Source organism: Bubalus kerabau, chromosome 1 (assembly GCF_029407905.1).
Source record: "Bubalus kerabau isolate K-KA32 ecotype Philippines breed swamp buffalo chromosome 1, PCC_UOA_SB_1v2, whole genome shotgun sequence".
Classification (NCBI taxonomy): domain Eukaryota; kingdom Metazoa; phylum Chordata; class Mammalia; order Artiodactyla; family Bovidae; genus Bubalus; species Bubalus kerabau.
In genome coordinates, this window is record NC_073624.1 from 250071781 (window position 1) to 250084815 (window position 13035).

Genomic DNA, 13035 nt, shown 5'->3' on the forward strand with positions numbered 1-13035 from the left:
CAGCTCTTCACACCAGGTGGCCAAATTATTGGAGTTTCAGCTTCAGCATCAGTCCTTCCAATGAATATTCAGGACTGATTTCCTTTAGGATTGGCTGGTTTGATCTCCTTTCAGTCCAAGGGACTCTCAGGAGTCTTCTCCAACTCTACAGTTCAAAAGCATCAATTCTTTGGCACTCAGTCTTCTTTATAGTCCAGTTCATGTTTATCATTTTTAAGTGGTTTTATGTTCTGTGTCTGATATTAGATTAAACCATGTAGGAGATTGGGGAACCCAGTTTGGCATGCTCATTGCTCACCTGCAAGATAAATTTCCAGATTACCTAACAGTTTCACCTCCCATTGGGGATCTTCAGGCTTTTTATAAGGTTTGGTGCCATTTATTTTTGTATTATTTGTGTGTCTATCAATTATCATAATTGTTTTCCTTAGGGAGTTTTAAATGGTATTTGAAGCTATTATGGGGTTAAATAAAAGTTGCTCCATTCTCTGTTCCTCAGTATAGCATGTTTGCTTTTATTGGTGTATGTTAAAAATTTAAATCTACAGCATTACCCATTCTTACATGAATTTAGGAGTTTGTTAGTCAAAATACATTTTTTTATTTAAAAATTTTGATGCTGCTGTTATCTTCCTGATTCTGTATATTTTGAAAGCATTATTAAGTATAAAGTTTTTTAAAGACAAATTTACCATAAACCATAATTTTAAATAAATCACTGTAGTAAACAGTCTTTGAGTCTTTCACTTATCCGTATATAAACTTTTATTATATCAGTTGTGGTTATAGTACCATTTTTGTATTGTACCTATTTAAAGTTTTATCATACTCTTTCATGTTACTTTGTGACCACATCTTATTTTGGATTTGTAGACCAAAGTGTATGCTCCTTATTATTTGGTTCCCTCCCCCCCCTTCCATTTTGGGGATGCTCAGTAAGTAACTTCATGTTTTTACTTGTAGGTTTACTTTTAGGTTGTACCTACATGTTTCTACATGTAGGTTTTCTCATTTTTAAAATTGTTTTCTTATGATAGAGTCCCAAGAATAGGATTACTGTATTAAGAAATAATATAGTACTTAAAACTTTTTTTGGTTGGTTGGTACCTGGCTTTTTTAGAGGTTTTTTTTTAATCTTTTGGTATGTATTTTCTAATGAAAAGATTGAAAATTGTTTACTGGTATCAGTTAAGTGAAATAGCTATAATCTGCTGGGATTCTTTGCACTGAATACAATGGGCAGATCTATTAAAGCCATAAAATATTTAAAACACATTGCTGAATTTTAATACCAAGGATAAAAGAAAAACTATATATTTATAGTTTTTAAAACATACAGGTCTGTGATTGCAAAGAGATATCTAGAATTTTCATCAGAATGTTATTGCTGGTTAGTTTGGGATAGGGTTAACAATAATATTTTTTTAATAAGCATGTATTGCTTTCAAAGTAGATATGAACCAATGAAAGCAATTTTTTTTATTTTTGGTTGCACAGGGTCTTCGTTGCTCCACAAGGGCCTTCTCTGGCTGCAGCAGCGGGGTCTCCTCTCTAGTTGTGCACTGGCCTCTCTTGTTGCAGAGCCCACACTTGAGGCTCTCGGGCTTCAGTAGTTGTAGCGCACAGGCTTAGTTGCCCCACGGCGTGTGGCGTCCTCGCAGACCAGGGGTCACACCTGTGTCCCCTGCACTGGCAGGCAGATTTTTATCTGCTGTGTCACCAGGGAAGTCCATGATTTTATTTTTAATTACCCCCCCCCCAAAATTATTCAGAATGGAAAATAGAGCCTGGAAAATTCAGCCTCATGTGTTAGCTGTACATTGTCATTCTCCCAGAACACAAGCACTAGTGTGAACTGGAAAGGTGGAGGTAGCATTGTGATCAAATGTTACATTTTTAAGGAAAATTATTTCAGAAGTAATAATTGGGTTTTATTAGCACATTCATTTGTAACAACATTCTTTGACTGTTGAGATAGAACACTTGTTGTTCAACAGATCTAAATTTTTACTTCCTCTGGTTTTTTTGTGGGATTTTTTCTTTTTTTTTTTTAGAAATGTGTTTTATCTAGAAATATGGGGCTGATTGTTTACAAACCTTACCTTTTTTAATATAGGAATCCAAGAAGAGATTTGATACTGAGGAGGAATTTAAAAAGCGAGCATATCAGTGTGTTGTTTTGCTCCAGAGTAAAAATCCAGACATCATAAAAGCTTGGAAACTTATCTGTGATGTCTCCCGCCAAGGTAAGCTTCTGGGCTTTGTTTATTTATCCAGCGAATACTATTGCATGTAGTTTCTTGAGTATTCAGAATTGACTTTGAATGACGTATTAAATATTCAAGGGCTAACAAATAGATTTTTTTTTTCTTACATATTTTCTGAAATTGAAACTACAAAGAAAGTTTATTTATAAAGGCAGGCAGGTGCAAAATTTCTTTAGAAGTGAGGAAAAATTAGTTAGAAAAAAAGTAGAAAGGGAAAAGATGCTATTCACATTAAGCATCCGAAGCTATAAAATCCTTACAAATAAATCTGTCCAGAAATGTGTAGGGCTAAAATGAAGGAAAATACACAACCAGGGTGGAGCAGAATGTTTGGGTGTCAGGCCATGTCCCTTAGTTCTCCATATTCATTTATGGTTTCAAGACAGTTCTGAGTGTTCAGACTTGACAGTGTTATTTGAAAGGTCACTTTGAAGAACAGATGAACACGAATAGCCAGTAGATCTTTGGAAGAGGCTGGTGGCTGTTTTGCCACACGAGGCAGTAAAATGTATTGTGTTAATCTAGGTTATCTTGTGTCACTAATGTGCAGCTTGACAAAAAGATAAATGGTACCAATTAGGAAAAACTATAAGAAAATTCAGTGAACAGTTGATCTCCAAATAGGAAAGGCTTCTCTTTTTTCCTTATCATTTACATTTTCTAAGTACATTTTAAAAAAATTACATGAGGTATTTCTTTGGAGGAAAAAAAAATGTAGACAGGAAAAAAGAAAATAAGTTAGCTGTATTCCTACCCTCTGTTAATAATTTTGATATGTATCTTGCAATATTTTCTTCACATTTTGAAAATGGCAATATGTGTGTAATATTCTGTATCATACATTTTAGTGAAATTAATTTTCTTGCAAATGTTTCAATTAAATAATAAATTTCCTTGAAGGTAAGAGGCATGCTTTCTCTTTTTAAATTATACATTCTCTTTATTTTATGACGTTTTCCCTAGAGTTTAATAAAATCTATGAGGCATTGGACATCTCTTTAATAGAGAGGGGAGAATCCTTCTATCAAGATAGGATGCATGACATTGTAAAGGAATTTGAAGATAGAGGTAAGCACTTTTTTTTTAACTTGATTATACAAATTTTCAAACATAGGCAGAAGCAGAGAGAATATTATAGTGACATCCCAGCTTCATGCACTTGTCACCAACTTAATTATGAACACAGGCAGACCTTATTGTGTCTGTTACCTTCCTGTGTACACTGCTTATATAATTTCTTCTATAACTGCTTTGGTTTGTCTCTGAAACAACAGACCCTTCATCCTACCCCAAAACCATGATAGCATTATCACTCCATGACAATTAATACTTCTTTCTTTGTTTTTTTTTTAATTTGTTATTTGGCTACATCAGGTCTTTAGTCACATCATGTGGAATCTTTCATTGCAGTGAACGGACTCGCTTGTGGCACGTGGGCTTCAGTATTGCTCTGTGCTCTGGTCCACTGGCTTAGTTGCTCTGTGACGTGTGGGATCTTAGTTCTTTGACCAGCGATTGGATCCTAGTTCCCTGACCAGGGATTGAACCCATGCCCCTGCATTGCAAGGCAGATTCTTAATCACTGGACCACCAGGGGGAGGTCCCAATGATTTCTTAATAGCAAGTCATGAGTTCACATTTCCTAAGCTGATTCATATTTTTTAATCATAAGTATTTTTTCAGAGTCTGCACATTACATTTGTTTAATATAAAATTTGTTAAGTCATGGGTTTCTCTCCATAGCCCCACACTTCTTTCTCATTTATTATTGAAGAAACTAGGCCATTTGTCTTACAGAGATTTCCGTATGGTGTTGTGTGGCATAATTCCTCTATCTGTATTTTCTAAAGAGGCTAGATTAAACTCTGGTTTGTGTTTTCTTTTCTTGTTTTGTCTTGTTTATTCGTGAGAATGCCACTTTTTAGTTGACTCTTGTTACGATGTTAAGATGGATTAGTGGGTTCAGGTATTGTCATCCTGATCTGTCCTTTAATTTCTCCATTAGACTTTCCTCTAGTGGTTTTAGCCACTACTGATGGTCATGACTTGGTTCTATTGTTTCATTAGAGGTTGGGAATACAGCATTCTGTCGTTTCTTTGTTTGTTACCTGGAATTCTCCTGTGCAGAACTTTGTCGCATAATCATTTTGGTTAACCAGAGGTACAGCTCATAGGCAAACAGTATAAATGCTTGGTTCTTTCTTTATTTTTATTTACCAATTTTCAGAATAGTAAACTAGTTTCTTAATATCTTCCAGATGTAACAACTGGATTATTTTTAGCATTGTTGTAAATTAGGTTTAATATATTTTCCAACTGTTTTCCTTTATTTTTTTATTTTTTTTCATTTCATACATGATATTTTACATGTTTCAATGCCATTCTCCCAAATCTTCCCACCCTCTCCCTCTCTCTCAGAGTCCATAAGACTGTTCTATACATCAGTGTCTCTTTTGCTGTCTCATACACAGGGTTATTGTTACCATCTTTCTAAATTCCATATATATGCATTAGTATACTGTATTGGTGTTTTTCTTTCTGGCTTACTTCACTCTGTATAATAGGCTCCAGTTTCATCCACCTCATTAGAACTGATTCAAATGTATTCTTTTTAATGGCTGAGTAATACTCCATTGTGTATCGGCCTGAAGGCTCCCGATCTTGTCTGATCTCGGATGCCTTTATTTTTTTAATACTCAGATTGTCTTGTATTTCGCTAATGGTAGTCTCAAGTGGCTTTCCTTTTTTTCCCCCTTGACCCCTACAGTTTTTGATAGTTTACTTGTTTTCTGGACACAATATTTCAGGATAAGTTTGTACATTTCCTGCCTTAATTGTGGATTCAGCTATTCTGTTATCTCCAGGGAAGCTTAGTTCCTTGAATGAGAAATGATACTTACTAATCACATTCTGGAAACTAAGGACCATACTTTTAAGATAAGGAATTTTTAAAAATTGTTTTAACTTGAGATATAGCTGATTTACAATTAATTTCTGCTTTACAGCAAAGTGACTCAGTTATATATATAAAATTTTTTTTCATATTTTCCATTATGATTTATCACAGAATATTCATTTTAGTTACCTGTGCTATATGATAGAACCTTGTTTACCCATTCTGTGTATAATAGTTTGGAACTACTAACTCCAGACCCCCTTCCCTCCCTCCCTAACTAGAAGTCTGTTCTCTTTGAGTCTGTTTCTCTTTCGTAGATAGGTTCATTTGTGTCTATTTTTTAGAGTCCACATATAAATTATCTCATGATTTTTGTCTCTGTCTGACTTCACTCAGTATGACAGTCTTTAGGTCTATCCATGTTACTGTTAATGGCATCTCATTCTCTTTTATGGCTGAGTAGTGTCCCGTTGGGCTTCCCTGGTGGCTTAGAGGGTAAAGCGTCTGCCCGCAATACGGGAGACCCATGTTCAATCCCTGAGTCGGGAAGATCCCCTGGAGAAGGAAATGGCAACCCACTCCAGTACTCTTGCCTTGAAAATCCCATGGGAGGCTGCAGCCGATGGGGTCGCAAAGAGTCGGACACGACTAAACGACTTCACTTCACTTCACTTCAGTGTCCCATTGTATGTTTGTGCCATGTCTTCTTTATCCACTCATCTGTCGATGGATATTTAGGTTGTTTCCATGCCTTGGCTGTTATGAATAGTGCTGCTGTGAGTGCATGCATCCTTTTGAATTATAGTTTTATCCAGATATATGCCCAGGAATGAGACTGCTGGATCATACAGCAGCTCTAGTTTTTGTTTATTGGGGAACCTCCATACTGTTTGCCATAATGGCTGCACCTGTTTATATTCCTACCAATAGTGTAAGAAGGTTCCCTTTTCTCTACACCCTCTCCAGCATTTGTTATTTGTAGACTTAGGTAAAAAGATTTTAATAATGAGAAAAGAAGCTGGCCATGTTAGTCATGCTAGCAGAAAGGAGGAATTCAACAAAGCAAGGCAGTGCAAGTGTGGGGTCCTTAGAAATAGTTTAGGATATTGGAGGGAAACTGTATTCCTTGCTGTGAGGGGAAGATGAGAATCCAGATTGTCATAATGTGAGAAACACTTTAATTGTGACATTATTTTGTACTCATAACAAGAAAAGTAATGTCCATTAAAGAAAGAAAAGAAGCACAAAGAAGTTAGTAACTTCCCAAGGTTACATAGCTAATAACTGCTAAGTCAAGATCCAAACCTGGGCAGTCTGGCTTCAGAGTTTGTTTTTAACCAGGATTTTATACTGCCTTCACCCTACCAAGCATCAGTTTTCTAAAATGTTAAAAAAGGAAAAAGGCAATAGTAATAGTATTTACTGCATAGAGTTATTGTGAAGGTTGAATTTAAGACTCAGTACAGTATTTAGCATATAGTAGCACACACTGAGGAGAAGGAAATGGCACCCCACTCCAGTGTTCTTGCCTGGAAAATCCCATGGATAGAGGAGCCTTGTGGGCTGCAGTCCATGGGGTTGCTAAGAGTCTGACATGACTGAGCAACTTCACTTTCACTTTTCACTTTCATGCATTGGAAAAGAAATGGCAACCCACTCCAGTGTTCTTGCCTGGAGAATCCCAGGGACAGAGGAGCCTGGTGGGCTGCCGTCTGTGGGCTCGCAGAGTCAGACATGACTGAAGCAACTTAGCAGCAGCACACTCTGAAATATGGCTGTTTTTATCATCATGTTCCTTATTGTCCCTTCTTGCATCCAGGAATTTTGCCTTTTTCATCATGAGTGTATGAACATGATTTTATTTTTTCCATTTTACTAGTCATTTCAATGCTGAATCCTGCCGTGTTTGTGTCCTGAACTCTGTTGTAGTTGTAACTCGAAAACTGTAAATGAATGAATACATTTTAAGAGGTAATGATAGAAATTGCATCTTTCTCCCAAAGGAAGCTATGGCTCCTGCTTGAAAGCAAAGCACAGATTGCCATGTTTTGTGTCTGCTGGGCAGGTGGACGACTCCTCATAGAGTGAAATGCTCTATGAAGAGTTTGGCAGCCAGGTGTCATGTTATTTTGGGAAACTACCAGGAACACTCCCTGGGTGCCCAGACGCAGTTTTCTCTTTTTCTTTTTCTTCTAGGATTTGTGCAAGTGGACGATGGCAGAAAGATTGTGTTTGTTCCAGGATGTTCTGTACCATTAACCATAGTAAAATCGGATGGAGGTTATACCTATGATACATCTGACCTGGCTGCCATTAAACAAAGACTGTTTGAGGAAAAAGCAGATATGGTCATCTATGTGGTGGACAGTGGACAAGTAAGTTTGTACATTTGTATCAACTTGCATTGTCTGATTGGAGGTGAGGCAGTATGCTGAAGCGTTTGGCACTCAAAAACCCTGTAAATTTTCCTCAAAGACGGAAATTCAGAAAAGTGATATGCGAGAGAGAGCAGGGTTTGAATTTGGCCAAACTTGTTCACTTCTCAGTTTTCCCACTTGTCTCTGTAAACTAGGAAGGATGTTCCCTTATTCTCATATGTAAGGAATAAAGAAGAGCTTCTATAACTTTACTTGCCTTAAAAGGTTAGTGAGTGATTTGAATTTTACAAATCTTTATTCCTAAGTAGAAGAGCTTTAAGTCATTTTTTAAATTAGAAAGTTTAGCAAGTAACTTTCTCTTTCTATTTCTTTATAGTCCTTACACTTCCAGACAATATTTGGTGCTGCTCAAATGATTGGTTGGTATGACCCTGCAGTAACTCGAGTGTCTCATGCTGGATTTGGTGTGGTGCTGGGGGAAGACAAGTAAGTCTGAAAATGTGAAGGTGGTAACAACATACCCGACCCCCAGAATTCTTTAATAGAGACCATTTCATTTGATACCAGAGTCTGTATATGCTGTAGTATGTACGCAGCCAAGCTGTTCTGTACCTGTGTCTCATCACTGCCAGAGAGTGCAGCCTTTTAGGAAGAATTGAGAAATTTTTACATCTTCCATTTAATATTGTCTTAGGATCTAGTTATTTAATTACCACATCATTTTTGATTTGGAGACATGGCCTAAATTCTGCCATCACATAAAAGTGGGTGATGTTTCTAAAAGCTTCATGAAGTAGCTCAAGGTGCTTAACACGCCAATGTGCAAAAGTCCTAACTAAGCATATAAAAGGCCTAGCCCTACCCAAATAAATGTCAGGGTATTTATTTTAGATGTAAGGTTATATGCAGACAAAATACCTTAGATCAAACATATAATTCTATGTAGCTGCACTTTTTTCGTAATTGGAAGACACCTGGTCCTTAAGGTATTCATGGTCCTAAGAGAGTGCTAAAAATCAAACACATGAGTTGAGTATTGCTTTAGAGTATCTTCTTCCTGTTTTCTTTTCTTTTGACTAACATTTAGATGATTATTCCTACAACTGAAAGACAATTACCACATTTACTTTTTTTTTTGCCTTGGAAATCTCTCTCTTTTTTTTTTTTTTTTTTTCTTCATTTTAAATTTAAATTTATTTTAATTAGAGGCCAATTACTTTACAATATTGTATTGGTTCTGCCGTACATCAACATGAATCCACCACGGGTGTACACGTGTTCCCAATCCTGAACCCCCCCTCCCACCTCCCTCCCCGTACCATCCCTCTGGGTCATCCCAGTGCACCAGCCCCAAGCTTCCTGTAAATGTGCTTCATAAAAAGCACATTTACTTTTTATGTCTGATATTTATCACCAAGAGTTATATGTCAGCATTTGTTTATCATGTAATGGCGAGAGGATTTTTTCTTTTATTTTTTTTTGTTGTTTTGTTTGTTTTTATATAATTTATTTTTTTATTGAAGGATAATTGCTGTACAGAATTTTGTTGTTTTCTGTCAAACCTCAACATGAACCAACCATAGGTATACATATATTCCCTCCCTTTTGATCTTCTTCCCATCTCCCTCCCCTGCTACTGCTACTGCTAAGTCACTTCAGTCGCGTCCGACTCTGTGTGACCCCATAGACGGAAGCCCACCAGGCTCCCCCGTCCTTGGGATTCTCCAGGCAAGAACACTGGAATGGGTTGCCATTTCCTTCTCCAATGCGTGAAAGTGAAAAGTGAAAGGGAAGTCGCTCAGTCGTGTCTGACTCTTAGTGACCCCATGGACTGCAGCCTACCAGGCTCCTCCATCCATGGGATTTTCCAGGCAAGAGTACTGGAGTGGGATGCTATTGCCCTCCCCTCTAGGTTGATATAAAGCCCCTGTTTGAGTTTTCTTAGCCATACAGCAAATGCCTGTTGGCTATGTTACTCTTTCCATACATCTCACCCTCTCCCCATGTCCACAAGTCTAGTCTCTATGTCTCTTTCTCCATTGCTGCCCTGTAAGGAAATTCTTCAGTACCATTTTCCTAGATTCCATATATGTGTGTTAGAATACGATATTTATCTTTCTCTTTCTGACTTACTTAACGCTGTGTGTAGGTTCTAGGTTTATCCACCTCATTAGAACTGACTCAAAGGCATTCCTTTGTATGGCTGAGCAATATTCCATTGTGCATATGTACTACAACTTCATTTATTCATCTGTTGATGGACATCTAGCTTGCTTCCATGTTCTAGCTATTGTAAATAGTGCTGCAGTGAACAATGGGATACATATGTCTTTTTCAGTTTTGGTTTCCTCAGGGTATATACCCAGGACTGGGATTGCTGGGTCATATGATGGTTTTATTCCTAGTTTTTAAAGGAATCTCCATACCGTCTTGCATACTGGCTGTATCGATTTACAGTTCCACCAACAATGCAAGAGCATTCCCTTTTCTCCACACCCTCTCCAGCACTTACTGTTTGTAGAGTTTTTGATGATGGCCATTCTGACTGGTGTGAGGTGATATCTCATTGTAGTTTTGATTTGCATTTCTCTAATAATGAGCGATGTTGAGCATGTGTTTTCATGTGTTTGTTAGCCATCTGTATGTCTTCTTTGGAGAAATGTCTGTTTAGGTCATTTTCCCACTTTTTGATTGGGTTGTTTGTTTTTCTGGTATTGAGTTGTATGAGCTGCTTGTATATTTTGGAAATTAAACCTTTGTCAGTTGTTTCATTTGCTGTTGTTTTCTTCCATTCTGAGGGTTGTCTTTTCACCTTGCTTATAGTTCCCTTTGCTGTGCAAAACTTTTAAGTTTAATCAGGTCTCACTTATTTACTTTTGTTTTTATTTCTGTTACTCTAGGAGGTGGGTCATAGAGGATCTTGCTTTGATTTATGTCATCAAGTGTTCTGCCTATGTTTTCCTCTAGGAGTTTTATAGTTTCTGGTCTTACATTTAGGTCTTTAATCCGTTTTGAGTTTATCTTTGTGTATGGTGTTAAGAAGTGTTCTAATTTCATTCTTTTACATATAGCTGTCCAGTTTTCCCAGCACCATTTATTGAAGAGGCTGTCTTTGTTCCGTTGTATATTCTTGCCTCCTTTGTCAAAAATAAGGTACCCATAGGTGCATGGGTTTATTTCTGGGCTTTCTGTCTTGTTCCATTGATCTTTATTTCTTTTTTTGTGCCAGTACCATATTGTCTTGATGACTGTAGCTTTGTAGTATAATCTGAAGTCAGGAAGGTTGATTCCTCCAGCTCCATTCTTCTTTCTCAAGACTGCTTTGGCTATTCGGGGTCTTTTGTGTTTGCATATGAATTGTGAAATTTTTTGTTCTAGTTCTGTGAAAAATGTCATTGGTAATTTGATAGGGGTTGCACTGAATCTGTAGATTGCTTTTGGTAGTATAGTCATTTTCACAATATTGATTCTTCCTACCCTGGTTGTATTGTTTTAGATATCTGCATTTATATAATTATGGTGTCCTACACCATAAAAAAGAAAAATTATCAGGGATAGCTAGCCAGTGGCATCCTACCATATTTTAAAACATTGATATTAAAATGCTCAAATTCAGACATCCCTTGGTGGTCCAGTGGTTAAGACTCCGAGCTTCCACTACAGGGGCGTGGGGTTCAGTCTCTGGTCAGGGAAGTATGCATGCCATGCAGTATGGCCAAAAAAAATAAATAAAATGCTCAGAATCTGCCGTCTATTTTTTTAGTGAATTTTTCTTTTTTAAGGCTTTTTACAATAAATAATTTATCATTTTTTTGATCAACTTCCTGTGTATTGAGCACCCACCGTGCATGGCCTTGGCTGGGTGCTCCACAGTGTGTACATGAAGATAACATAAAACACGTCCTCTTTCCTGAAGAAGCCCATCCTCTAAAGCAGAGAAGTTCCCTTTGGAACCTGTTAAAATACACACGCCAGGCCCTCCCAGAAGAGCTAATGACTTTCTAGGTCTGCAGTGGGTAGTAGGCATCTGTTTTTGAAAGCTCTTTTTGATATTTAGCTGTGCGTCCCTCTCTAGAACCACTGGTGAGAGGAGAGGACCCACACACGAAAGATAAAGACTCAAGGCAGGCACAGGTAGGGAGTAACAGAAAAGACCAGATTTTGCCAAGTGGAAACATTAAGGAAGGCTTTCTTAGCATTTTGCCTAGGCTTTATGATGGGTATCATTTCATTTCACAGAAGGTTTGGAAGTTGTTGGACTCTCAAGGATAGGTGGGGATGACATAGGAAGGCCTGGGAAATCATGTAGGTTTGGAATAATAAAGGAGTTTAATTCCATAATAAAGGGCAAAATGATCCCTTTTAAAGGCAACTCTGAACATACAACTTTAACAGGAAGTATCACAGGCACTTTGGCACACTTTGTGTTCAATAGAAAAGCATGCTTCCTTTGTATCATTGTTGGGATTGAACAATGTTTTTAATTTAAAAGAAAAAAAGACATTAAGTATCTTGCAAACGTATTTAATAGGTGAAATTCAATTTTCATGAGATGCTTTTAATAGTGCAGTTGCCCAGGGCAGTGCTTATCTGTACTTTTGCCCCATCCACAAAGATTCTGATTTCAGTAGGTATGAGGGGGACCCTGACATCCAGTTTTAGAAGTTCTCAGGCTGGTTTTGATATGTTCTTAGGGTTGGCTACCACTAAAAAGGTGGAATTACTAGTCAGGAAAATGCAAGTGAGATTCCAGTTAAGAATTTCCTCCCAAGCAATTCTAGAAGCAAAAGTATTGTTAATTAATAATTCTCTAAGAAGGCAAAACAACTGACCCAGACTTCGTGTTCAGGAAAATGAACAAATGAACAGATGCCTTCTTTCTTTCCCTTTTAGGGACTGTATTAAAAATGGATATGTAGAGAATGCTGTTAGGAGCCTAAAGCATAGAATGCTTGGAGTTGAGGGTTATAGATGAGAGACACTTGGGAGTGTCTGCTTTTCTTTTGTCATCCGCCCTAGTTGTCAGCTGAATAAGGTGATGTCAAACTTTAACTTTAAAAAATTTCTAAGTTGGAAGGTCTGCTTCAAAATCTGTTTAATTGGGACATTTAAATTTTATTAGGAAGAAGTTTAAAACACGATCGGGTGAAACAGTGCGCCTCATTGACCTCCTGGAAGAAGGACTGAAACGCTCCATGGACAAATTGAAGGAAAAAGAAAGAGACAAGGTAATCCAAAGACTGACTTGTGTATTGTGTAGCATGTATTTTGTTGTGGTTTTCATTTTTGTTTTTATTGAGAACTGGGAAGGTTTATAAGCAGTCAGTCAACTTCTGACAGGCTTATATCTCAGGTTTATTGCACGGTTTGTTTCATGAATTGCTGAGTGTTTATTGTGAAAATATAGTTCATAGCTATTACAAAAGACCATGGCCTTTTCTTCCTTTGTTAACGTGGCATAGAATCTCTGCTGCTTCTTGGCAGTTCACCTGTC

General features: G+C 37.4%; 1 protein-coding gene across 2 annotated transcripts in view; it reads left to right on the forward strand.

Moving 5' to 3' along the window:
* RARS1 (arginyl-tRNA synthetase 1) overlaps positions 1-13035 on the forward strand; it is a 198172-nt gene that overhangs the window by 179768 nt on the left and 5369 nt on the right. For both annotated transcript variants that reach the window (XM_055562771.1, XM_055562762.1), the window contains 6 exons: positions 247-367; positions 2117-2246; positions 3231-3335; positions 7360-7538; positions 7918-8027; positions 12664-12769. In XM_055562771.1, the coding sequence (XP_055418746.1) occupies positions 247-367; positions 2117-2246; positions 3231-3335; positions 7360-7538; positions 7918-8027; positions 12664-12769 (751 nt within the window). The remainder of the gene's footprint in view (positions 1-246; positions 368-2116; positions 2247-3230; positions 3336-7359; positions 7539-7917; positions 8028-12663; positions 12770-13035) is intronic.